At 39.9% G+C, this 27,615-nt stretch overlaps 1 protein-coding gene across 21 annotated transcripts in view; it reads left to right on the top strand.

Moving 5' to 3' along the window:
* The window catches only part of CDC14B (cell division cycle 14B), a 100,699-nt gene extending 73,535 nt beyond the window's left edge, over positions 1 to 27,164 (top strand). For 4 of the 21 annotated variants that reach the window (XM_025984266.2, XM_072763987.1, XM_072763994.1 and 1 more), the window contains 8 exons: positions 7 to 69; positions 2,872 to 2,959; positions 3,258 to 3,488; positions 7,614 to 7,752; positions 8,129 to 8,288; positions 8,994 to 9,091; positions 18,610 to 18,726; positions 23,094 to 23,496. In XM_025984266.2, the coding sequence (XP_025840051.1) occupies positions 7 to 69; positions 2,872 to 2,959; positions 3,258 to 3,488; positions 7,614 to 7,752; positions 8,129 to 8,288; positions 8,994 to 9,091; positions 18,610 to 18,726; positions 23,094 to 23,388 (1,191 nt within the window). In that variant the 3' untranslated portion in view covers positions 23,389 to 23,496. Of the gene's footprint in view, positions 1 to 6; positions 70 to 2,871; positions 2,960 to 3,257; positions 3,489 to 7,613; positions 7,753 to 8,128; positions 8,289 to 8,993; positions 9,092 to 13,844; positions 13,991 to 18,609; positions 18,727 to 23,093 lie in introns of all 21 variants that reach the window. The other 17 variants (XR_012002633.1, XR_012002641.1, XR_012002642.1 and 14 more) reach the window with 9 other exon arrangements.
* The last annotated feature ends 451 nt before the right edge of the window (positions 27,165 to 27,615 follow it).

Raw genomic sequence — 27,615 nt, 5'->3', positions numbered from 1 at the left:
TTTTAGGCAATGCAGTATGACCTCCTTAATTTCAACTCATTTAACCTTGATGAATATGAACACTATGAAGTAAGTTTTCAAGGATATTGCTTTAACTAACTCCCTTATTCATGTTTTACTTACAGAGGTAATATTCTTGGTTTTTAAAGAAGTGAACAATTTAGATGTGTATAGAGTAAAAAAAGAAATTCAAGTATTTATCTTCTCATCCCCAGTTCTACAGTCCAGTTTCTTAGTGGTGATTTCTGCATTTAATACATCTTTCCAGAGTGCATGAATGTGCTTATGGGCATTTTAAATTAGTATTTAATCTTTTTTTTAGTATTGATGATTTTCATATAGTGATTAAATGAGATCATAAAACCCTTAGCATAGGATCTGATGAGATGAATAAAAGTCATTGTATATCTGATTACCTCTAGAAAATATGTTTTTATCATAACTGTTTGTATGAAGTCAAGACACTATTGGTTGCAAGTTACAAAAAGTAAATACAAGTGGCTTAAATAAAAAAGGAAAATTAATTGACTTATATAAATAAAGAGTCCAGGAACTGGTGTGACTTCATGCATGACGAGATTAATGTACTCCAGTACTTACCAGAAATTGGGCTAGAGCTAGTTTTGTTCTTAGGCCAGCCCTCCCCAGTAGTGATGAAGATGGAGACCAGCAGCTTTGATTTACTCACTGGGCAAATCATCAGAAAAGACCCACAAGTTCTTCATTGGCCTTAGATCATGTCCCTGGGCCTGAACCAGACTGTGTTCTTGGTGAGGGTGGTTGTCGGATGGGCCATCTCAGTAGTTGTAGTAGAGTGCTGGGATTGGCTCCATCAAACAGCGCAGACAGAAGGACAGAAGGAAGTCCAGAAAGGCAAAGCAATACTTGTCCTCTACATTTTTTAATGTAGTGTTATTATTTTTTTAAGAATAAGTAATTTAATTCTACCATTCTAACCTTTTAAATAGGTAGTAAGATGCTGTGCTAAAGGTTTCTTTCACCAAGAATACTTGTGGAATCTGGTCTTTTTATCGTATGTGGTTATCTTGAGTGGACATTCTCACTCATAATGGAGTGATTCCACAGGCAGTACTTTATGCAACAGTATATGGAATCCTCGGATAACTGTCCTTTCACAATCATATTCTAGAGTAACTATTATTTTAATCTGTTCAATGTAACTGAACTGTTTTAATAGTTACAATTAGTCATACTGCGTTGTACAAAGATCTAAAATATATTTCGTTATTGATTCGTTCAGGCCAATCTTGTCTTTCCTTCTCTGTAACAGTGGTACCTTTCTGAAATACAATATATATTTAATTTGCATCTTAAACTAGTAAATGTGATTTACCATTATTTTCATGCTTGTCCTCATAAAATTAAACATTTAAAACATAAAATTTAACATTTCTCTTTTTAGGCATGTAAAACTACTCTGAATGCCATTTGGGGTTCTTCAGTGGAGCAGAGTGATGTCTTTGTGTGTTACTAAGAAGTAATATATAGGTGCTAATTAGTTCCCCTCTCACTAACGCAGACATTGTAGTGTTGGGGGAGTAGCAGGGTTGCACACAAATGCTATTTACTTTCAATGAAACTGCATTGAAATAAGAGGAATTGTTGAGGTAGCTACAGACCATGGGTAGTTTTGCTTTGTCTGTACAGTGTATTTAGAAATTTTGGATTAGTGTCTTTCATTGATTCCATGATGACCATTTTGTTCTCATTTTAACTTCTCTGAAGTCAGAATGCATTGTATAATCTGTAATTTCTGCAATTCAGTGAAATCTAATCATAGGTTTCTCATTAAGAATTACAGATTTCTGATGAAACAAAACTCCAGATTTCTGGTTTCATTTCAAAATTGTAGCATCTGGACACATTCTCATTCCTGCTTAGGCCTTTTAGTATGGAACATGGGCTCACTAATTCCCCTCACTGATAATTAAGTAAATTGGATGTGGGTTGCCTGTCTTGTAGAAATATTCAAGCAACTCCCAGTTTACTTCTTACTTGTTCTTAGGTGCACATATGTATACTGCAATTGCAAAGCTAATTGATCTTTTTATCGCTAGTTCTCTCTTCCTCCACTATTAAGTGTCTTCTAATTCCTGCTTAAGTCTTTTTGTATCCATTTCTATTGTTAAAGTTGAGCTATATTATGACAATTGTTATGGTAGCTTAGTTGAAAGGACTTAATAACTAAAAGTAAAGTGTTTTAAATTTCTGTTCATATTCATGTTTTCTTTCTAGAGATACACTGTGACCTTAGTGTACTTGTAATTTCAAATTTTCTGCTGGGTTTAGTGCAGATTCTCATTGACCTCCTTACTAAATAGCTAACAAAATGATGGAAGTGTATCCATCATACAGGTGTAAATATCAAGAAGTCAAAAATTTTGGTTTTTTCCCTTTCCTAAAGGAGTCAAGATTGTTCATATTAGAAGCCAATTTGTCATTTAGGAAAATAGGGAAGTTTCTAGTCCCTCATAGTAAAAAGAAAAAAAATGCTTTTTTTTTTTTTTACTGAGTAGCAGCGACTACATGAGAATTTACCTGGATAAAAAAAAAAAAACAAAATATTTTGGTATAAATTGGATGGCAATCAACTCTATTTTCCAAAGGCTGACTATCCTAGGAAAGAAACACTGTTTTAAGAAAAGTGATTAGGATCAGCAAAAGTTAACTGACTATTCCCTGGGAATATTCGTAGCAGGCTAAATTTTAGTTTCCTGTCTCCTGATCACTTGTAAATAGTTTTTGTGCTAAAACAAATGGATTTGAAGTCCTTTAGACACTCGGTATTGAAAAAGGATGTAGACAGGAAATCAGGTCTAAAAATGAATTGTACTGGTCTTCCCTTTGCAGAAAGCGGAAAATGGAGATTTAAACTGGATAATACCAGACCGATTTATTGCCTTCTGTGGACCTCATTCAAGAACCAGACTTGAAAGCGGTATGCGAAAATAGGGGACCTAGAGTATTGTTTTGTTATTAAAAGAAGTATCTATCCTGTGTTTTCCTTTGAAAGAGGTCAAACAGTTAAACCACATTTGTCTAAATTATTTAAATATACTAGGTCATGATAGTACATCATTTTGCCTGGCTTTTAACTTCTTAAATTAGTGCTTTTACAGTTATAATCAAATTGGTATTCAGTCCCTAGTCAAGATACTCTTTCCACCCAATTATAGGTAAAATTGTTATCCATTTTCTTTCTGCATTTGACAACATCTGGTGAATTTCTTTATTAGGTTACCACCAACACTCTCCTGAGGCTTATATTCCGTATTTTAAGAATCACAACGTTTCTACCATCATTCGTCTGAATAAAAGGATGTATGATGCCAAACGCTTTACGAATGCTGGTTTCGATCACTATGATCTTTTCTTTGCGGATGGCAGCACCCCTACTGATGCCATTGTCAAAGAATTTCTGGATATTTGTGAAAATGCAGAGGGTGCCATTGCAGTACATTGTAAAGGTATGTTTCCAGGGTTGGGTAAAGAATGGTAGACATGCATGCATGTATGTATGCTTTAGAAGCACATCATGCCCATTTAGATTATATGCAAGGACACATGAACTGACTTTGTTGTTGTTTGTAAGTTGCTTTTTTCTTAAAACCGCTTTATTGAGTGATGATTGACATTATAAAGCTGTGCATATACAGAAGGCTTTTAAAGCCCTAATTTCATATGAACAGTATTAAATTAAATTATATTCATAAGTAACCCTACAAAACCTTAGCACATTGAAATGTATTCATTTAGGGGCGCTAGGGTGGCTCAGTTGGTTAAGAACCCGACTCTTGGTTTTGGCACAGGTCCTGATCTCAAGGTTGTGAGATCGAATTCCGCTCACACTCAGCAGGGAGTCTGCTTGAGATTCTCTCTCCTTCTCCCTTTGCCCTTCCCCTTGCTCTCACACATGCACATATCCGCTATCTCTATTTCTCAAAAAATAAAATCTTAAAAAAAGAAATACATTCATTTATTCCTCAAATACCTATTCAGTGTCTTCTGTTTGATATGTTCTAGAATATGTCAGTGAACAGAGCAGACTCCAAGGGCTTGTCTTTGTGGAGCTTATATCTATTAAGTTGCTATGTTTTCAGCAACTAAAGCAGTGCCTTGGCACTTAATAAGTATTTATTGAATGAATGCCTGTGTAATAATACACTGTATGATATACTAAGGTTTATTCAACTTCTCTCACTTTTAATAATGGAAAAAAAACAACCAGATAGAGGATCAGTAAGGAAATTGAACAACACAGTAAACCAACAGAAATAACAGACACACTGAGAACACTGCTCCCCAAAAAAGGAATACACATTTGTCTCAGGTACACAGAGGACATAGTAGTAATGGTTGCACAGCAGCGTGTTGGTTAATGCCACTGAAATGTACACTTAAAAATGAAATGACTAAAACCATCTCCAGACACCAGCCCTAAAGAAACCTAGATCTCTGAGTTACTGGACAAAGAATTTAAAACGACTGTTTTCACAAAGTGGTGGGAGGATGCTACAATTCTTTAGACCAGTGATGCTCGTAAATAGCCCTCAGTGTGCAGGACAGCATCCACACCGGCCCCACATGTCATTAGTGCTGAGGTTGAGAGACCCTGAAGTCAGCTGGTGACCATTTAAAAACCTGAAGAGGATTTGATAGGATTGGATCTTTGTTTTGGCAAGAAAATTGATGACGATGGAAAGTTTGGATTATTAATTGGAAAGTGAGATCCATTAGGGAATGTATTAAGTTGCTTGGGGGACCACAGTAGAGTACCACAAACTGTGTGGATTACACAAAAAGTATTTTTTCACAGTTTCAGAAGCTAGAAACCTAAGGTTGATTTCTGATGAGGTGTCTTCCTGGCTTGCAGACAGCTCTTTTCTTTTCTTTTTTCTTTAAGGTTTTATTTATTTATTCATGAGAGACACAGAGAGAGGCAGACATAGGCAGAGGGAGAAGCAGGCTCTCTGTGGGGAGCCTGATAGCTGTTTTCTTTTTGTCCTCTGTGTACACTCAACTCCTGGTGTCCCTTCCTCTTCTTCTAAGGACACCAGTCCTATGAGATTTGTGGGGCCTTCCCCACATGACCTTACTTAACCTTATTTACCTCCATATAGGGCTTTTTCCCAGAGATAGACACATTGGGAATACAAGTTGAACGTGGATTTTTGGGGAGGCAGGGAGTGGGAGATACAATTCAGTCCATAACATTGTGTTCTCCGGTTGATCAGTATTTTTGTCCTCTCAGGGCAGCTTATCCCAGCAGTCTCCAAAGACGTAATCCATTCCAAAATCAGTTCAGGTCCAAAGTCTCTTCTAAATATCCTCTAAGACAGATAATGGGTGACACCAGGTACAGTTCATCCTGATGCAGAACTCTTCCCCAGCTGTGAACCTGTGGACCCTGACACACGTTAAGTGTGTCTAAAATACAGTAGTGGGACATGCCTAGGGTAGGCATTCCCATTCCAAATGAAATCAGGAGGAGGAAAGGGTTCAAGGGATACCTGGGTGGCTCAGCAGTTTGGCACCTGCCTTTGGCCCAGGGCGTGATCCTGGAGTCCCGGGATCCGGCTCCCTGCATGGAACCTGCTTCTCCCTCTGCCTATGTCTCTGCCTCTCTCTCTGTGTTTCTCATGAAAAAAGAAAAGAAAAGAAAAGAAAGAAGAAAAGAGAGAGAGAGAGAGAGAGAGAGAAAGAAAGAAAGAAAGAAAGAAAGAAAGAGAAGAAAAGAAAGAAAAAAGAAAAAAGAAAAGAAAAAAGGGTTTACGGGGTCCTAGTAAGTCTAAAACCTAGCAAGGCAAATGCTGTGAGATCCTCTGGCCCAGAAGTAATGCTCTGATCCATTCCCTGTTCCACAGACCCACTTGGGCAGCAGCCCTGCCCCTGAGATGGTGGGCAGGGACAGCTTGGCCCCCTGACCACAGAGCTGGCCCTACCCCCTAAAACCCAGGAGTAGGTAGCCTTGCCCCTGGACTTATTAGGGCAGTGGCAGCCTTGTTGGTCCTTTGGGGTTATACTTCTCTCTTCTTGAAGGACAAGGAGTGTTTTCATTTAGATAATTCTGTTAGTCCTATTAAAACCCCAGAAATCTGGAAGCCTTCCTTCATTTCATCTTGTGTATGTCCCTTTTAGTTCAGACTGGCACTGTGTCTGCTTGGTATAATCAATCCCATCCCTGTTTTTGGCTTCTGCTGAGATGACTGATTAGATCCCTAGGTAATCTCTTTATGCCAGTGGATCATTGACCACACCTTTGGGGTTCTCTCCAGAAAAAACGTTCTCTCTGTTTGCAGTATAGACAGGCCTAGAATTTTCTAAATGTTTGTTTTGCTTTAACAGTCCCTTCTTCAGTTCATCTGTCTTCTCTGATGTTTTACTTTAATGAGGAGAAACGAGGCTGTACTTTCTATACTTTGCTTATAAATCTCCTTTGCTAAATAAGTTCTACCTTCCAAAAATCACTAAAACAATTTAGCCAGGCTGGTGTTTTTCTCCCACTTTCTAACAAGGATTGTCTTTCTTTTGGTTCCCAGTAACCTGTTCCTCATTCCCATCTGAGTCAGAACCAGAATTACCAACACCCATATTCCTACCAACAGACCCTTCAGAGTGGTCTAAGTTTTTTTTTTTAACATTGTGCCTTAAAACTCCCAGGCTTTTACAATTCTGACTCCAGAGGTCGTTCCCGTTTTTACATATGTTACAGTAGTACACCATATCACAGTACCAAAATCTGTATAAGTGAGGGGTTTCCAGTGGAATAGAACCAATGGAACGTATGTAGAGAGGAAGATATAAAGAATTGGCTCATGTAAATACAGAGGCAGATAAGTACAAAATCTGTCATGTGAGTAGGCAGGCTGGAGACCCAGGAGAGCCAATAGTGCAGCTTCAGTCTGAAGGCAGGCTGTTGGAAAATTCTCTCAACCTTGGGGATGCCAGTCTTTTTCTTCTGTCCAGATCATCAACTGATTAGATGAGGCCCACCCACATTACGGAGGGGCAGGTAATCTGCTATTGACAGTCCACCAATCTAAATGTCAGTTCCTCCAAATACACCTACTAGGCTGACATACAAAATTAATCACTCTAAGAGGTAATGATGGTAGTCTAGATGAGAGTAAAGGGGGACAGCAGAAATACAATTTATAAAGGAAATCCATGTGAAAATGGAAATAAAAGTATAGTAGAAAAAACTGTTGGATGAGGGGAAAAAATGTGAGAGTTTAAGCCCATGTGTTTGGAGAGACGATAGTACCATTAACAGAAAACCCATAGTGGAAAACAATGCACTTAAACAACTTAGAATCATCACTTTAGAAAGTGATTTTCACTGTTGACTTCATAGAACCATCTGGGGGATGTTAGCAATCTCCGTGTCCAGGCTGCATCACATACCAGTTAACTTGGAATTCTGGAGATGAGACCCAGTATTTCTGACACTCTTCAGGTGATTGCTGTGCATATCCAAACTTGAGAGGCACTGTTTAGGGAAGTAGATTCATGGGAAGCCTAAAAAATTCTACCTGCCCAACAAAATTCTGAAGTACGTGAGACTAGGACCCTTTGATTTGTTTCTTTTCTAGCTGGCCTTGGACGAACAGGCACTCTGATAGCCTGTTACCTCATGAAGCATTACAGGATGACAGCAGCCGAGACCATTGCTTGGGTCAGAATCTGCAGACCTGGCTCAGTAATTGGACCGCAGCAGCAATTTTTGGTGATGTAAGTAACGGAGAACTTTTGTCATTCCTCAGGGAACCATGGGTCTGGAAAATGATGGGAAGTAGGATTTTTCTTAGTCTCCAGTAACAATAGATCATCTGGGGGATCCCTGGGTGGCTCAATGGTTTAGCGCCTGCCTTTGGGCCCAGGGCATGATCCTGAAGTCCTGGGATTGAGTCCACATCGGGCTCCCTGCATGGAGCCTGCTTCTCCCTCTGCCTGTGTCTCTGCCTCTCTCTGTGTGTGTGTCTCTCATGAATAAATAAATAAAATCTTAAAAAAAGAAAAAACAACAATAGATCATCTGTAGGAGAGCATCGTTTGCACGTGTCTTTCTGGAAAGCTGTATTTTGATGATGTTATTTAAATGCTCTAGGAAACAGGCAAGCCTCTGGTTGGAAGGTGACTATTTTCGTCAAAAGTTAAGGGGTCAGGAGAATGGAAAACACAGAGCAGCTGTCTCAAAACTCCTCTTGGCTGTTGACGACATTTCAATCAATGGGGTCGAGAATCAAGACAAGCAAGAACCTGAACTGGTAATCGAACCATCCCTATCACGCTGTTGTCATTGTTTTCAGTGCTGTTGAGGACCTTATAGGGCATGGGGAAAATTGTAGATAAAAATAATAAAGCACATTTTGAGGGATTATCGTCACACAATTTTTTTATACTTACAGCCCCCTCTAGGAACTTTTTACTCAAAATAGTTAAAATAAAATCATATGTCCATAAAACTAAAATTGTTTGTTTACTCACTAGATACTGTAAAAAAGAGCTACATGAAGTAAGCTCTTTAGAGGAACCTAGTGACGCTTCCCCTTATGTTCCCCCTGCCCCCTGTCCCTGCCTTTTTCCCATTTCGTGACAATTGATTTACGGAACTAATTTTTCTCAAGTGGAAAGCTTTAACGAATCAAGAGTTTGGGGGCTAGTGATACTATATTGAGTGGTGGTACTATATTAAGTGGATTGTGAAATTTCAAAAAGAATGTTATTCTTGAAAACCCATTATGCCTCTTCACAGTATGTTTTATAACAAGAGTACTGTTGAGATCTTTGTCTGTGAAAGTCAACTTTTGGTTATCTTGAAATATGAGCCATAGCTTTATTTTGAAAGCAGAATATTTTAGAGTTGATCTGTTTTTTTGTATGTGTCTATATGGATAAACGTAACTGCTATGCTTTACTGCCTTTGTAAGTGCAACTTAAGTCACTAGCTCAGTGTTTCTTTACTTATACAGTACAGTGATGATGATGAAATCCATGGAGTGACACAAGGGGATAGACTTCGGGCCCTGAAAAGCAGAAGACAGTCAAAAACAAATGCTATTCCCCTCACGTGAGTCTGGTTTCCTTTGTGTGGTTGATATGATTTAATATGTATATAAGGTCCTTCCTGAGCATTTTTTCCTCTGTGTTTTTCTCCATAGTTGCATGTCCATTATGCCACTTTGAAATGGTTATATGCATTATTTAAAATTTAGGGTGTTACCCAAGAAGTTCCTGACTGTACTTTATGTCCATTGTCTAGCCTGTGTACACGGGACAGCAGTATTGGGAATGCTCTTTCTTCTCAGGAGAGTGGCAGCAGATGTAAATCGCAGAATAACAGACTTGTCCAGTTACTGAAACTGAATTTCCTTAAATTCACTACCATGTTATAGACAGTTTGTGTGAATAAGGTAAACTTTAATCAGTGATGACACTGTGGCTTAATGCCCTATAATTTTAGGGCAATAATGAACTAGATTAAATAATAATTTTGTATGAATTTTTTGTTTGAGAAGCTATTTCAAGTTCCAAAAGAAGGTTTAATATGGGGTTAGGAAATTTTACAGTTAGTGTGTGTGTATGCCCATCTGTACTTGGTTGTGTGCTAGTTGGGATTCGATCTCATGGCACATCCAGGATTGTTAGAAAAAATACGTAGAATTTAAAAACTTGGCCATTACACTTTTTTCTAGGATATTTTTTAGTATATGCTTTCATTTACCTGTTAGGATTCCTTCCTTGTAGTAACCTTCCTTTTCATTATGGGTTACCACATTTCCAGTTATTTTATTTGGGGGGGGGTGAGGCAGAAAGAGGGAGAGAGAATCTTTTTTTTTTAAGATTTTATTTATTTATTCATGAGAGAGAGAGAGAGAGAGGCAGAGGCAGACACAGGCAGAGAGAGAAGCAGGCTCCATGCAGGGAGCCCGACATGGAACTCAATCCCAGGTCTCCAGGATCAGGCCCTGGGCCCGAAGGCAGGCGCTAAACTGCTGAGCCACCTGGGCTGCCCAGGAGAGAGAATCTTAAGCAGGCTCCATGCCCAGGTAGAGCCCAGTGCAGGCCTCAATCTCACAACCCTGAGATCATGACCTGAGCCAAAATCAAGTGTCAGATGCCTAGCCGACTGAGCCACACAGGCACCCCTCCAGTTCTGTTTTTTGAGGTTGGCTGGTTTTTTTTTGTTTGTTTTTTTTTTTGGTGTTGGAGACTGGTCATTTTGTTCGGTAATCATCTTATAATATGGTGAGGACCTAATGACATAAGTGTTCATGCAGAGAAGAACAAGCCTTCTTTTTATTTTTAATTTTATTTTTAATTTTATTTTTTTTCAGGCCTTCTTTTTTATTTTTTATTTTATTTTTTTTTCAGGCCTTCTTTTTTAATTAAAAGAACAGTGGTTCTTCACTGGCACTTCCTCATTATCTAAAGTTCTAAAGTAGAATTATGCAGAAAACATGTATGCTCAGGGGCAACTGCCTTGGGACGTTCTTAAAAGACCCACAGGGAAGAACAAAGTTACAAGGGCGTTGGAATAGGTTGTAGACAGTCACAGCCTTCTCTGAGGTGTGGGGGTGTGGCACATAACTGAGAAAGCTTTGACAAGGGTGCATTTTATATCATTTATTTAATCCAAATGCCATGTTGATTTTAATTCAGTAAGTCTTCATCTGAGGCTCTAATGTTCTTTTTATTTGGAAATATTGTAGTCCCTCCAGATAACCCTTCTGAGGCGGGAGGGGACGTGATAGGCATAGGCAGTTCCCTAGAGCGATACTCAAACTTCACCATTTGAGTCTCCTGGGAGCTTTGCAGAATGCACATTATGGTTGTGGGGCCTGGGCTATGAGCTGTGACTGCACATCTAGCAAGCTTCCAGGTGCTGCCCGCAATGCTGGCATGGGGACCTATTTGACTCACAAGCCCTAGAAAATGGGTGGTTTGTGGGTTGCTTTTAATCATGCCCTGGTTTTTTGTTTTGTTTTTATGAATCTGCAGCATCAGTTCATTTCTCAAAAGCTTCTGATGAAAAGTCAGGTTGGGAGTCGGGATGGGAATTCTGCTTAGTCAAAAGTTCCTGTTAAATAGGACTTATAAGAAATTTCCTTCAGTAACTGAGCCTGCTGCCCTGTGAGTATATGTTCCAGAGATTCACAGGACTTGCTGCTCTTTCCTACAGATGAGACAATAAAAGTCTCTTTCATAGCTGATAGATTTGTGATAATATAAGAGAAAACACTGAATGAAGCCTAAAATTCTAAATACTGTTGGAACCCAGAGACGACGCTAGATATGGGTGAGTGTGTGAGGTATCCTGGGGTGAAGGAGTCCGTGAGGGCTGAAGAAGAGACCAGCCTCCGAGATCACTTGTTCTGGACTTACACCCCACCCTACCCCCTGAAGGACACTGGCCCTTTTCTCTGAGGCATTTGGCATAAGTTATAAACCAAGGAAAATGGTAAAAGTTAAAAAAAAAAAAAGGCCACTAGTTCAGGATTTCTTTAATTATCATTGTAATCCTAAAAACAGTAGAAAAGTCCCCACGCCATCTCCCTCTCTACTTTTATTTTTTATTTTTATTTTTTTAAAGTTTTTATTTATTTATTCATGAGAGACAGAGAGAGAGAGGCAGAGGGAGAAGCAGGCTCCATGCAAGGAGCCCGATGTGGGACTTGATCCTGGATCTCCAGGATCACACCCCAGGCTGCAGGCGGTGCTAAACCGCTGCGCCACTGGGGCTGCCCTCCCTCTCTACTTTTAAAGGAAAAAACAAAATACTAAGATCCTTTTAAGCTCATAAGTATAAAAACCCTGGGGAAGTCTAGATTACTCTGGGAGGATTTCCCTTCCTCCTCTTGTACGTTTCACTTATCCTTCCTCTGCTTTTAAGACCCTCCTTGCTGTTGGAATCCTCTCTCTTTTGCTCTTACATGTAATTCTTCTGGCCCTAGAAGAAGAGGTCAGTTGGGGATTTCCTTTCCCTCCAAAGTTGTGTTGTTGTCTTAGAAACAAAAGAGAGAGTTTTCAACAGCAGCCTGAGGTGAGAAATCTAACTTCAGCCCCTGTCTCCAGATTGGGACACCTCTGTCTCCGCAGGTAACCTCAGTCACTTTGCTACGGATATTTAGTGGAATAAAAATACTTCTAAGAAGGAAAGTTAGGGAAAAATATAGAAGTACTGGTGATTCTTAAGAGCAAGCTTGTAATACACAAAACAGCATTCCAATTACTGTTTTCTATTTTACAAACAGTATTTGGGGGAGAGTTAAAGTTGTTAGATATTGTCAAGTGGTCCTTATCTCAGAGAATCAGTCTGATCCCGACTATCATGAAGACAATAAATCACATAGTACCATGACCTTGATGTGATCTGCAGGACGTGAAGGCAAGTATATTACTGTCTGCACTAAAATAGATTTGGTAGATTTTATAACGTCATCCATGCTGCCTGTCTTTGTGCATACTCATCATTCTGCTAGGTCTGTTAGGGTTAAATGAAACGGTGCGTCAAGAGTCAGGTGTACCCTACCTGGGAATAAGGTGAGAATATAGACCTAATTTGCTTTAAATCTCCCTTAACAGCACACTATGGATGAGTATGCTTTCATCATTGGAAAAAAACTCTGAGGCCATGAGCTTTCATAGAGGACCGAAGAAAAATCTGTGGTGTAGACACTTGGATGTAGACCGTTTTGCCTTTAAGATCACTGTTAAATCAGTAATTGCAAATGAAATTTGGGGTGGATAGACAGTTCTTCAGTGTTCCTAGGCCATTTTATTCCATCCTGTCTAGATATTGTAATTAGTAGGTTTGTGTTTTTGTGGAAGGAGTAAATAAGGTGGTGCCAGGTGTCGTTTGCAGGGTGAGGTTAGATTTGATTTCAGGTCCATCCTTAATATAATCCCTTGTCGCTAGATAGCAGAGGGTACCTATTTAGTGATCAAGATGACAAGGATGCCGAGAAAGAGCACACAGTAAGCCAGACCAGTGATTTATGACTTCATCCAGCCCAGTAGTCCCACAAAGCAAATGCTCAGTGGAGCCTTTTCTATTTAATCACAGATGTAGTGACCAGTTGGAAGTAGCTGGAAGGAGTCACCACTCTTCAAACTGTGAGGTTCCCTTTGTCATCATCCTAGATGACTAGGACTACTAGATTAAGAAATACTGAGCTGAAAGCCAAGTTTGGCCACAAGAGGAAAATGAATGAGGAAAACAACTAAGGAAATACATACAATGTTCCTATGTAGGCTAAATTTTCCTCATTTTGTGTTGCCCAGGGTTGGGCATGCTTCCTTAGTCCTTATTGTCAGAATATGCAGTTTGCCTCAACTCCTGGATGACCAGTGCATGACAGCATGGAAATTACATTAGTTCTGCTGTGCTGTGTTCATGTACTATTGTGCCTCCCGTGAATCATTGTTAACTATCAGTCCAGGGCTGCTGTTTGTGATTTGGTTGGTTTTGTCTCCTTTTTCTCTGGTTTGGTATGGTTTTCTGTGTGTGCATATCTTTTGCTTTTTGAAGAATTTCAATCATGTAACTACAACTCTGATTTCTGTATCATACAGTTAAATTAACATGGGGCGGTTAATCAGCTAGAGATTGGGTCTCATCTTTTGTTACCAAATATCAAATCAATTTAAAACTGAAGATAGCATTTTCTCCCCAGCATAAAATAGCAAAAATCCATCCTTGTTTCCCACCCCTTTGTATCTATCACAGGGTGTCTAAAATTCACATGTGGCTTTATTTATTATTTTATTTATTTTGGCTTCCCAATTTGAACATCTGTTCTTTCCCCTTCACCCCCTTCCAGATGTTCCCTAGCTGTGCTGACCTCTGCACTGTGTAGTGTTGTCATCTGGTGGATTGTTTGTGACTACATTCTTCCCATCCTGCTATTCTGTCTTGATGGTTTCAGAACACAGTAGCCGTCGGGACCCTTTGGCAAATAGCTGCTGTGTAAGTGTCCCATTCCATTTCTCTATGTGGTTACCTCTGGTGGCCAGTGTGTTTCTCATGGTGCATGTTTTTCTCTCAGCTCTCCTAGCTTTGTTGGTTTGCTCCTTTTCAAAGGTTCTTCTTCTGAAACTTGTCATTTAATGGGATGGTGGTAGGGGGAAGCCCTTGCCTGATCCTTTCATATAGGGATATTAAAAATAACAGATTTTGTTTTTAAATTGTGCTTACTCTTAACACATTTTTTGAAATAGCAATTTTTATAGTCACTGAAATAGTTTATTTTCCCTGTCAAAAATATTTAGTGAGTTTGGGATAATGGGGTGGTTTTCTTTCAATTTCCTCTCATTTTCCAGAGTAAATATCTTCAGCATATCTCCTTCAATCTAACAAAAAAGAACTTACCCACTGTTTTTCTGCTGCTCAGAAAGATTTGATTTTGCAGGTAGTGAGTGTCACATCATGTTTCATCTCCAACTGCCATTGTACACAGTGCTCTTAGCTTGCAGCTACTTCCTGCTAAGTCTCTGTCTTGAGTAAGCAGACTCTTCTCCTCTGCTGCATTTCACATCCTCCCCTTTAGGGAATATAGTTAGTACAGTTTTCAAAAATGATGTTAAATGGGAATAGGACAGCAGAGAAGACTGGAGTCCCTTGTTCAGTCTCATGTTTCTGCATGATGGTCACTCCGCTTTCATCCTCACACTTTCCTTTCCCAGAAGTAATCAAAACGCCCTTATTAGGCTAATACTGCAGAATTTGTATTCTCTTGATATCTTTCACCCTTCAGTGAGTATCTTCACAGTGAAGAGACTTCTGTTCTGCAGTAGAATGTGGCAGGAAGCTTCCCCAGGGAACACCATGCCGTTGAGACCAAGAGAACAGGAAGGAGGGTGTGTGCTGTAAGGTGTGGTTTACCACTACCCCGTTATGTATATCTATGCTGCATTCTTTTTTCGCTAAAACTCTTCCTTTCGCTCATATTTTAAGAATTTATTCTGTTGCTCCAACTTGGACTTGGGAGTTGTAAAGGAATATGGAAGTTCCTTCTGGGATCTCCAGAGTGGAGTTCCGTTGCAACAACTCTCATACTTTGTGGCTTAATGGAGTGTCTTCAGATGGCTAGGATTTCAAAATCCAGCAGAGACCATTCTTTTCAAAATTAAGGAAAGGCTGCTTAACATGTTCCTATTTATGACATTTTCTTGTATATCAATACAAGTTTATTATTGCATAGACAGATACGTTATATTCCTGATATAGATGATCTTTTTTGTTTTTTTGGGTTTTTTTCCTTTATTCCATTTCTCTTAGTAAGGTTAGATTTCTGCATATTCTGACTCAGGAGCATAATGCACTACATAGATTTATTCTCAAACTATTCTAAGTAGGAAAGGTATTTTGAATAGATGAGTTCTAAGCAGGTGGAGTCATTGCTAATAATAGTTAGGCACTTTGTGGTTGTATTACTTTTCCCAGGGTAAGTTTAAAAATGGTTTCTCTTAGACACCTTTCTTTTCAATACCCTATATAAGATAGAATCTTTTTTATTGCCATTGCATTTGTAGACTGAAATCGGAGTATTCAGTTTAGCTTCCCTGATTAATTTGGAATTTACAGACACAAAAACTTCCAGTAGTAACAATGATGTAAAGAGGTAGAATCCTCGGAGTTATCTTTTGAGGGTACTCCTTATAGGCACCGGGGTTGGTATTCACCTCTGTTGGCTAGTGACGTGGCGTGGCCTGATACGTTGTCACCCGGCGTGCCTGGGAGGTCAGGCTGTCCCGACACCTCACGGCTGTGTCAGACCCTGAGGCGGGGGCTGGTGTCTCTGAGGGTGCAGGCCCACCATTTTGGAAGCTCATTTTGTGTGGATGATAACCAAGTGTACACCATGCATAGTCGCACTAGTGGATTTCTTTTTCTGGAATCGAGCATTTATGTTCAAAGTGTTTTATATTTTATAGTTGGAGAGGTAAGAGAGCTGGCTTGTCAGTTACTAGCTTTGCTGTGTGCCTTAAGGTGCAAGTGTCAGTCTGGGAAGAGCGGGCCTCAGCAGAGGCCACAGAGAGGGTGAACTCCCAGGAGGGCAAGACATAGAGCAGGACTGTGGGTTCTGTCGGGGAAGGGCTGACAGGAGAAAATACACCAGGAGGCTTTTGCTCCACAAAGCCCTGTGACTGCCTGGATTGCACAAGGTGAGAGGTGCTGGGCTCCCCCATACCCTATGGCAGAGTGAAGGTGCCACATGTGCCAGCTTTATCCCACCTTGTGGTATTGTGAGTTTATCACGGGTCGTCTCTAAGTGTGTTTGCCGGGGGGTTTCCAGTTTATTGACACATAACCTACAGATAAAGTAACTGCTCTGTTGTTAATGCAAATAACTAGTGACCTGAATCTCTTCTGGTGTCATTAATGCATTCCAAATTTCTGTCATGCTCTTACTTTAAAAAATCCACATAAATTATTTATAGTAATTTTATAGAGAAATAAGTACTTTTTAAAAGATGTGACCTGTCAACCTAAATTTGGATTTAACAGCGATTTCTTTTTTGAAATAGTACACATTTCAAAAAATTTTTGAGATAGTTAATTTAAGAAATCAAGTTAGTAGTTAATTTAAGAAATCAAGATTTAAATGTCCTAAGCAAGTAATACATTGGCTCTTGGTTTTGTTTTCACATTAATGATTTTACAGTGTGATGATTGTCCATTCTTCTGGCCGTAAGTGGCCTCAATTCTTCAACAAGTTGGTGTGGTATTTCCAAAAAGCCAACAGGAGTCTTACTTTCTCTACTTGTATAAATGGTGGTAAAACCCAGGAGCCTGGAGCAGGTGCAAGGCTTCAGGACCACAGTGGCAGCACCACACCCTGAGCCTTGGCTTCAGAAATAGCAGTGGAAGTTCTGTTGTTGTTTTTTTAAAATATTTTTATTTATTTATGAGAGAGAGAGAGAGAGGTAGAGACACAGGCAGAGGGAGAAGCAGGCGCCACGCGGGGAGCCTGATGTGGGACTTGATCCTGGGACTCCGGGATCACGCCCTGGGCGAAGACAGGTGCTAAACCGCTGAGCCACCCAGGCGTCCCATGTTGTTTTCTTTTTCTTTATGAAAAAATCCTATATTCAAATCCTGTTAACAGAGACCGTTAAATATTCTACTGTCCCTCCCCTGCATTTGATATGATCAGAAAGATATTTAAATAGATGCTTCATTGATTAAACAACTATGTCTGCATATACCTTTTCTGTTTTGTTAGAATGATAAAACTGTGAAAAATCCTGAGTCAAGCATTGGCTCATTTACTCAGGATCAGTTTCCCTTTGAATGCCTGTTTTATACGCTTTGAGAAATACTATGGGGATAAGGCAAAACGGCTGAGAGAGCAATACTCCGCCCTCACCCCCTCCCCCAAACAGCTTGAAAACCACTGGCCTCTTGGCTTCTGCCCTGGGACACTGATACCTGCTATTTTTTTAGTGATGAGAAGTTAAGCATTTTACTAAGTGCTGAATATGCTGTGGTTTGGCTAATACCAGGAATTTACTGCTGTATTTCAAGGACCCGGCTTCAGTTACTGATTAACATGGCAGCAATACAAAGGAGGGAGGACCATGAGTTGTAAGGGTTCCTTCTACTCTCATGAGCTGGGTCCTCCTAAGTTGTTAGCGGCTCTCACCTCTATTTGGACATGAGAGGAGGAAGCTTATTTTTAAAGCAGTGTTTTCAATTATAGATACATAGAAGTTGAGTATATATAAATGTGTGTGTATGGGGTTCAGCATTTTGGTTATCTGTTGAAGAAAAGATTTACATATAAAATCTTTTGATGTTTTCTGCTGTGACCATTCAGTGAGGAATTATAAAACACCCTCTACTTTGAGCAAGGTACTCTATCTGGGCTTCATCTGAGGGTTGTTCTTCTGACTCATGAATTTGCCTCCTGGGAAACCTTCACCCATTGGCATTGGTTCCTTGAGATTATTTTAGAGTTTAATTAAATCAAATTTCACAAAATTTCAAGTTTTGCTCTCATGTTAATGGTACTTAGTGATTTAGTAAGTAGTTGCAATCCAGACAAAATTCAAATAAAAAAAAAACAAAATTCAAATTTTGCTTGAAAATTCAAAATTCAAATTTTTAAAATTTGAAATGTTATATAAAATTAATATTGATTTGGGGCTTACTACCCATACTTTCATTTCTGAAGAGTCTATTTTATAGATTTTCATATTCATATTCCTTAGAATTCAGAGCTTTTAAATGATTTCTTGTCTTTATGATTAGAATTCTGAGAATCTACTTTTACTTTGGGGCACAAAAATTTGTTTTACTGATTGATTTTTTTTTGGTGCGGGAATTGCTTTAAAATGCCAGGTCATTTGTTTTCTAAAAGCAAAGTATGTTCTTTTTATAAGCTTCATGGGGAAATGAGATGCTTCATTTCGAAAGACTGATGTGAAAATGTGTTTCAGATTTTTCTGGCAAATGTATTAATGGAAAATCCTATCAATTCTCAATAAACTAATTTGCACTAAATTGCAAAGATGCTTTCCTCTGTCAAGTATTTGAAAATTGTTTCAGTGAATATAATCTTATTTTTTTCCAACTGTTTTCAGAGTAATTCTTCAGTCCAGTGTTCAGAGCTGTAAAACATCTGAACCTAACATTTCTGGCAGTGCAGGCATTACTAAAAGAACCACCAGATCTGCTTCAAGAAAAAGCAGTTTTAAAAGGTGAGAAAAGAATCCTACTCTTCTGAAAAGTTCCATACATTGGTTTTCCAATTTAATCTTCTGGAGATAGAAATGAAGAGAGGAAGAGAGGAGAAAGCAGAGTCCCTGTGATGGGAAATTAATCAAATGTGTTCGACTTATTCACCATCTCAGAAACTCTGGGTCACTGTTAATGTAGGATTTATTTTGTTTTGTTTTTCAGAGGTGGTTCTCAACACTGAAAATGTGGTTGGGGTCAGGTTATGGGGAAGTTGAGAGGGTTGTACTTACAGGTTTTTGAATTTCCAAAGCTCTCTGTCAGGACTCGGAGGAAATTTTTCTATATATCAGATACAGCATAATTGTTGGAGAATTAGCTGCAAATAAGTGCGATGGTGGAAATGAGAACTCCAGTGAGTCTGGGATCCTTCTTTACATAGGGCCTGGTCTCTTGGCCACAGTCCACACCCAGGAGCCTCATACTTTCCCCCCAGAGCCCAGCATCTTCCTTTCCTTCATTCTTACAGGCTATGACAAGAAAATGCACACAATCCATGACCAAATCCATTACTCACTATTGTTTTTGGATGTTTATCATGAACTGAAGGCAGATATTTCTAGAATCTAACATATCCTAGAAGCAGTTCCCCTTTGAGGGAAGAACAGATAACCTACATACTGTTATCTCAGGAGTAGAAGGCAGGCACCCTTTTTGTGTTTGTGTATCTTTGCCTGGTGTTGACAACATGTGCAGTCCTGTGCTCATGGCCCAGCACCTCTCTTAGACCACAAGCGGCCTGAAGAAATTCTGAACCAGACTCCAAAGCATCTTTCCCAATTTTCTTTGCTTCTTTTTAACTTCCTGTCCTCATATCTTTGAGGCTATGGAACAGCTGAGTTAATCTCTGGGACAGGTCCCAGCAGCCTGTGTCCTGAGGGACTTGGTACAAACCGAAGAGCTGTGTGTGTGTGTGTGTGTGTTGGGGGGGGGTTGTTGTTTTAAGGGATTGTTCAGTTCTGCCATTTCCCCCTCTTTGCTGATTCATATAATTTCATTACATACGTTTACTTACATGAGAATGTGATCATGCCTTAGTACAAGGCTTTGAGGGCACCAACTCATAATTTGGGGATTTTGGATTTTTCATAGAAAGCTATCAAATATTTATAATTTTGTTTACTCTCTAGTTCAACTTGAAGAATATTAGAGAAATACTGACAGAAAGTCAAGGATTCAGGTACTTTATTACATATCAGAAGGGTATGTATAACCCTGAGGAAGAGGAAATGGCCTAAAGATTGTTGAATTATACCAAGTGAATCAAGAGCCATGTTTTTAAAGAAAATTTAATGACCTCGATAAATGCTCATGAACCAATAAGTGAAAAGAGCTACACATAAAAATTATGAAGTATTAACTATAATTTTATAAATGTACAATATACTTTATGTATAGAAATGCATACAACTACATGTTTATAGATATATTTATGTGTAATATGTAAGCTTGTATGTATTACACCTATATTTAAATATATATACATACATTTCTATGCATGTATGGAAATAAGGTAACAGAAAAATATGCCATGATGTTAACAGTTCTTCTAGTTGGTAGGACAGTTACGGATTGTATCATTTTGTTTCTCTCCCAACTTTTTAACAAGAAGTAGAGGGAAATGGGAGCAGTTTAACTTTGACATATTTAGGTGAATTAAACTATTAAAAATTCAAATAAAAAGCCTGCTGTTAGATATTTTGAATGAACATATTCCTTTTAGGTTAATTACTCAGGCTTCCATTACAGTTGAATATGTCTTGCACATTTAATTCTGCTTTCTGCTTTTCTGGATTGTGCTCTTCAGGCTACAGGGGAATAGAGTCCAGGAGCCAGGACCACGCATGCCCAGTCACACCATGTGCCCCTGGGGGCCGTGGCCCTGCGGCAGTTTTTCCATCTAGGTCTTGTCTAGTGATCTAAACATGTGCTTCTCAGAAGTGGTTTCTGATTGCAGAGAGCATCTGCCTGAGGTCCCTGGACTGGATGCTTTGAGGGGTTGAAAGTAGAGTTCAGACTGAATACACTTGACTGAATTTTGAAATGGCCCAAAGCAGTTTCCAGGCATTTGGGATAGTGTTGATAACCAAAAGGCTTCTTTTTAAATTCTTGGAATGGATTTTCAGAGATTGGGAGAGGTGAAGAAATAAATCAGTGAGAGAGAATTGGGTTTCAAGTGTGTTTACCCACCTCCCTTCACGCAGGGTCGTCTTGGCCTCTTTTGGGTTTTTGGCCTGTGTTCGCATCACCTTAACCATGAGCTCAGGAAACGGAGGCAAATACATTAGTTCCAGGTGGGAGCTGATGTAGCCCAGCTGTATAGCCTCAGACTTTTATCCTACTGAATGGCATTCATTTTTGGTTGGAGGGTAATGAGGGAATTAACACATTTGTGCATAATCTGATTCAAGACAAAAGAATATAAAATTGTTGAGTAATTGTAAAGTATTGAATAGAAAACTTTGCTTTAGACAGCAATATGAGGAAATGAAGTAGTATACCTTTCAGTATAAAATAAATGCCTCCAAGGTGCCAGGGTTGCCAGTCCACTGTTACCCCCTCCCCCTGCCATGAGGCCTTCTCTTTGCAGGTTGATGTTCACTCATCATCGTCATTGTCATACCTGTCCTGCCATAGGAACTTGACCATTTATTCCCGTTTTCTATTCTCTTAGAGGCTTCCAGGATGAAGACCTCACCTAAGCTCACTTTCCACTGATTTGGCTCTTTTGATTTTTGACAGTTTACTGAGACACTCTACAATCTGGGACAGCTTTTCCACAAACATTAAAAGAGCAATTATTTGGAGGCTGCAAAACTATGTGTTGTCATAAATCTTTGTTGCTGGGAAGAAATACCACCATGTTCTCTCATGGTAGATGATCATTCCCTCATGTAACCATTGAACACAAGCCACATCTAACCTTAACTCCTGGGTGCCAGGCTCTACTCTGGCACAGTTGTGTAGTTCAGGCCCAGAGCACTGGAGGGTTTGGTTTGGTGGTGGCTGACAGGGTTCTGTGTAGCACCTTCCTCATCCCCTTTGTCAAGTCTGAAGAAGTAAATCAGTAGACTTCCACCCCTCCCGATTCCTGTGAAAGCTGTACATCATTCTATTGTTTCTTTCTTAAGAATTGCTAAATTCAGTGGAGAATTGGCCTGTTCTCAGTATTCTCTCTTAACTCTCTGACGAACTGTCTTAAAGTCTTAAAAATTCCACCATTATGCCTCTGACTGAAGACCTGCAGCCACCTCGTAATACCATGCAGTTCAGTTTATGTGTTGATACAACTTACCATCGAGTGCATGTTTCTGTAAGCTTGTGCGATTTCTCCATCTTTCCTTTTTTTTTCTCTCTCTCTCTTTCTTTCTTTCTTTCTTTTTAATTATAACTTCATTTTCTAGAAAAGTGGTCGTGGACAAGTGATTTTTTTTTTTTTTTTAATTCCAAGTTACCATCCAGGAACCATCACTTTCTGTTCCACCTGTCAAACCAACCTAATGTTTGTGACTTTTGGGGGTGTTTTGTACCCAATTTTTGATACTATGAGGAAAGAGAAACACTCAGGGTGCCTTCCTTGGCCTCTGAAAATGTGTCTTCATGAGCCCTTCTGTTGGGAGTACTATATTTAGGACTTCTTTGACTTTTTAAGCCTTCTCATTTATGACTTTTATCATCATCATGTCTGCCCACTCCTTCCAGGCTCAGATCTCAGTGTCCATTCTACCACCTCTGGGCTCCCAACTTCTAGTTACTACCATTATCTCTGAAAAAACATCAGTCTAGAAGCTCCAGAATGTGGTTGCTAAATATCCTTTTTGAAAACAATGCTGGTTTCCTCTAATCCTCTAAATTACTGATTTCCCTTTGTAATTCCAGACATTTTCCCACTCGGCTGCACTGGCTGACCTGGACCTCTGTACTCCGTATTCTGTTGGGTCTCCCAACAACTGAGTGAGCGATTCAGATGTGCTCCTCTGAGTGAGCGCCAGTGTCAGGCAGTGAGGGATGTCTCTAGATGATACTGGCTTCTCTGGCTCTTGTCTTTGCTTACTTTTCTCCTCTGCTAGTTGCTGTCTGGATGAAAGTTGACATAATAAATTGGGGAAGGACAGAAGGGAGATAGGGTAAGAATCAGTGTGGGCTAATTTCATACAGAGATGGGTCCGTGGTGCAGCCCAAGGATGGCGGGCAGTGGGTGCCTTCCCTGTGCAGCTGCCCCCCTGGAAACTGCTTGAGGTGCCAGAGCTTTTTCTGTGACCAAATTCTGGCTTTGGAAATAACCAAGTAACACTTCTTTATCTTTTCATTCTTTCCACCTTTCCCACAGCCTGGTTCCTCAGAGGGAAGGAAGGAAAAGGAATGCTTTGCAACAAATGCCTTTAATGGCATTATGGTACTCGCATTGCTCTGCTGCTTCTGCCCACCCTTCTCGTTTTGTTTTTATCATTATTTTTTGCAGAACCGAACCTCTTTCTGTTCTGCCTTTCTCTCCCGTTTGTCTTTACTTTATGGTTGATACTGTACTATCTCTTTCAAAATATTTGTCATTAAAGAATTATACAAAGTGTATACCTCTTAGCATGTCACCACTTTTATTATGTTGCCTTCCTTGTCTTGGGTAACTCTGTACGGGACACTTGGAAACCTTCATGGTAAAATCCTTTTTTTTCTCCCCCTGTAGTCCCTCCATTTCAAGGACTAAAACAGTCTTGCGTTAAATAAAAACCTGTGACCAGAACTGAAGGAAGACTCTAGGAACAGAGAACTACAGCAAGACTTAGCACAATTTCTTTGGAAACAAAGCAAAATTGCAAAGGCCTTAGCTGCTTTCCACCTAAGAAGTTTATTCAATGAAGACAATGTCCACGGGAGTTTAAATAACTACTTGAGTCTGGGCACAAGCAGTGACTTGAAGAAGACCCAGCTCTCTTTTGGTAGAAACGTCTCAAGTTAAACGACAAAGCTGTTATAAATTCCGTCTCAGGTGTAAATATCAAAGCCCTCTGCTGTCAGGAAAGCTGACCAGTCTGTGTGCTGCCCGTGTGTCCCTGTGATGGCAATCATTTTAGCTGCTGGCCTTCAGAAGTGACGATCTGATGGAGGTTTTTTACGTATTTATTTTCTGTTCACCCTGTGTCAAAATTTATAAAGAGAAAACAGGCATTACTGAAGTGGTACTTTCTGTAATTTGATACTATTTGGTTTAACCATCCTCACTTTAGTATTTGTACTGTTGTTGTACTGGTAACTCCATTAAGTACCCAAGCTGTTTGTCTTCCACCGAAGAGTGCTTTATTAACAAGAACCTGTGAAAACCGTGTTTGTAGACTGTTGGATGTTCTGATACAAAGTGGGACTTTGGCAACCTAAACTGGAAGAGACTATGAGGGTAGTGTTAGAGGAATTGGGAGGGCAACCAGTCACAGAGCTGGAAGGTGATGGCGAGGTCATTCCTGTGTGTGGGCGAGGGACTGCAGGATGGACGCCACGGCTGCCCGCTGAGCAGCTGCCGGGTCATAGAAATCAAAGCCCTAGTTCCTTCCATGCATGATAAAAAAAAACACAACAAACTTTTGGTGTTTCTCCTTGGAAATAGCCATCCCAAATGGCTTTAAAAAGGGGGAAAAAAAAGGTACTGCTTTATTAGGGTCTGTCTCTGTAGCATTGTGGATTTCTGTTTTTATGTGATCAGCCAAAGGCCTTTCACGCCCCCTTTGATTTCAGTGCGAGTTATTTGCATCCGGATTTCAGTTGTTTGTAAATAAGAGACTCACCGTTGCCTTTGGTTAGGGACTACAACTAACTCTTTGCAGAGTGCCTTCACCCCCCACCCCCCACCCCCACCACAGAAACACAGCAGAGTCTGTGTTATAAAGCAATCACAAAAACAATTTATTTGCTGCTAAAACAAAACAGTGGAGCCCCAAATAGAATTTTTTGCCTGTCCTGGTTTGAAGAACAGGGGATACAACATGGAAAGGGTATAGAAGGCACATGTCTTCACATTGCAAGATGAATGAACCAGGTGAGCAGGCAATTCCATTTTTAAAAGCTGCCTTTTTAACAAAACTAAGAACAGTAAGAAGCAGTTGGAATAAACAGATCAACGTCTGTTAATGCAAAAAGTTACAGGAAGGCATGGCTCCATTTTGATATTTCCTCTCTTGTGGAGTAAATGATAAGGTTGACTGGCTTCGAGGGGAGATGGCACATGCCCATCATCTTGGTCAGACAAGGGGCTCTTCCCTGCCAGGTGTAATGGGTGTAATGCCAGTTTTTAAACCCCAGAGACTAGATCTCAGAGGAAAGGTGGGTTCCTATCCCTGGAAGTGAACGAGGTACAAAGACCCATGTACCAAATGGGAGACAGGAAGACCCCTCATGGGTAAGCTTTGGATGGGAAGAGAAACATTCCACTTGCTGTCTTGTGCTAGGAGACAATACTAAGTGTTCAGACTGTGTGCCCTTGCATAAAACATTGGCTTCTCAGGGCAATTCTTCTTACTTCGACAGTTTTAAAGGCCATCTCCTGTTTAAATAATCCAGGTAGTTCTGAAAATCAAACTTCCCTCTGAACTGCCCTTGGTTTGGCTTTTTATTCCATCAGAACAAGCTCAGTGTGCTGTCTCCTTCACAGGGAATAAGCCATTTTGTGTCCTGGCCAAGAGTGAAAAATCTGGGCTTCAGTGTTAACCACAGTACTTCTTATTTTACAAATTGCCTTTTTGTGTTGGCTGCTCAAGTTACCAGCTAAAATTGCTATCACTGTGGCTCTTTCTAAAAAATCTTTGTATTTAACTGTCTCATTGAAACGAGTCCTAGGAAACTAGTGATTTGATCAAGAAGTGTTCCCTGGATCACACCAAGACTAGGGTGTGCTTCAGGGGATTTCATAGCTCACTGTTCAACTTACTGAGGGCGGATCTGGAAACCAGGAAGCCTCTGGGTCTCACTGATGGAACGTTCTTCCTGCTATGAATAAGAGCGGACTCTTTTTTTTCCCCAACAGAAACTGAAACACACCCTGAATCTTCTGAAATTCTAACTTCAAGTCCTTGTCATGGAAAGACTGTTGCTATGGAATATGAAATAGGGAGAGTCAGAGAGAATCCTTTAAACTTAAGAGCCTTAAATAACTTTCAAAGTACACCAAGACAGTTTCCATTGGAATTAAAATTAGAAATGAATATTTTTAGGTGTCCTTGAAGCTCTTGGGGAACTTGTGTCCAAAGTCAGAGACAGTCCAAAGGAAGGGTGTCTGTAAAACTGGGTATCTAGAAGTATAGACAGACTTCTATTTTGTAATGCTAAAGAAAAACTAAAAATCTCTTAGTTGTCCACGAAGAGGGGTAAATCCTGAGCAGCGTCTCACCAAAGCAAGTAGCCTTCTTTGTCCACTTTGCCACTTCTGGGTGGCACGCTGCTCTTCTAGTCTCCAGCATTCTTCTGGTCCAAACTTAGCCCCATTAGCCTGTCACTCACCCACTTCATCCTCTTCTCTCCTCTCCTCTCACAGGGGTGATTTCTACTCTTTTCTTGGGCCCAGACAATTTTTAGAGGAGTTCCCCAGTGTTCTCATGAGGCAACTGCATTTGGAGCCTCATGGCCGGTTGTGTGCACCATGCGGGCCTCCAGGCCTTGGGGTGTGTGGTGCCAAGAGCTCCTGGAGGCTTTCCTTTGCTTGAATCACCACCATTCATGGCAAATGAGCAATGCTGTCTTTCGATGTTGGTTCTAAAAGTAGCTTGTTTCTCTTTGTACATTTTTAAAAGTAATTATTGCAGCTTGGAAGGCAGTGCTCATCAAAGACAACTTTAAAAACATTTTAATTCTTTACCAGTTACCTCCTGCTAAAGCTGTTCTGGTAAGGCTGGCTCCTGCTCTTCCATTTCTCTAAATCTGAGTACTCATGTCGCCAAGTGGAAATACTACAGATGACTTTAAAAAACTGGACAATTCACGTATACTGTGTAGGACATTACCTCCTTAATTGCCCAGTAGAATTAACTGTCAGCAGATGTGTCCATCTGATTATAGTATTGCAGTTTTATATTAATAATTTGCAGAGTTTTATCTAACCTGCACTCGTGTACAGATTATTAAAAGTTTTAAAATGTAACTGATGAATCAGTATTTGATCAATCACTGTCTTGATTTTTTTATTAAAATGTATATTTCTAATCATATTTTATAAAGCCTAGAGAACTGGTTGAATGTTTATTTTCCTGAAGGTATTTTTAAGATAAAGCTTCATAATGGCCTGTAAACTTTGCATATCTATGTAGTTTGATATATATTGTTGAGTTTGAAAATCTTGTGTATTGTACTGGTTTTATACAAAATATTGAATAGTGAAAGTTGTATAATTATAATCATATAATTAAAAGTATTAACCAAACAGCCTTTCAGTTTATTGTATTCACTTACCATCCTCAATCATGGTAGGCAGTGGTCAAAATACAAAGTGGATATAAGCTTCTGTATTAGTTTGCTACTAGACTGGGTAGCTTGCAATGATTCATTTTCTCCCAGTCCTGAGGCTGGAAATCCAGGCTCACGCTCTCGGTAGGGTGGGTGTCTTCTGATGCCTCTGCTCTTGGGCTTCTTCATGCACCCCAGTCCCTGGGTCCAGTCTGTCCTCCTCTCCTGACACTATCATGTCATGAGGAGAAGGGTCCATCCTAATGCCTCACTGTAACTAATTCCCTCTTAAAAAGCCTGTTTCCAAACATAGTCACCCTCTGAGGCATGGGGGTTTAGGGCTTCAGCTTGAGAATGTCGGGGATATAGTTCTGTCCACAACACCTCCCTTAAGATAGTGAGCTAGGGGCTGTTAGGAAGTCATTCTG

This window comes from Vulpes vulpes, chromosome 1, assembly GCF_048418805.1.
Source record: "Vulpes vulpes isolate BD-2025 chromosome 1, VulVul3, whole genome shotgun sequence".
NCBI classification, from domain to species: Eukaryota; Metazoa; Chordata; class Mammalia; order Carnivora; family Canidae; genus Vulpes; species Vulpes vulpes.
The sequence above is the reverse complement of the archived record's forward strand: the minus strand, read 5'-3'. Positions and strand labels throughout refer to the sequence as shown.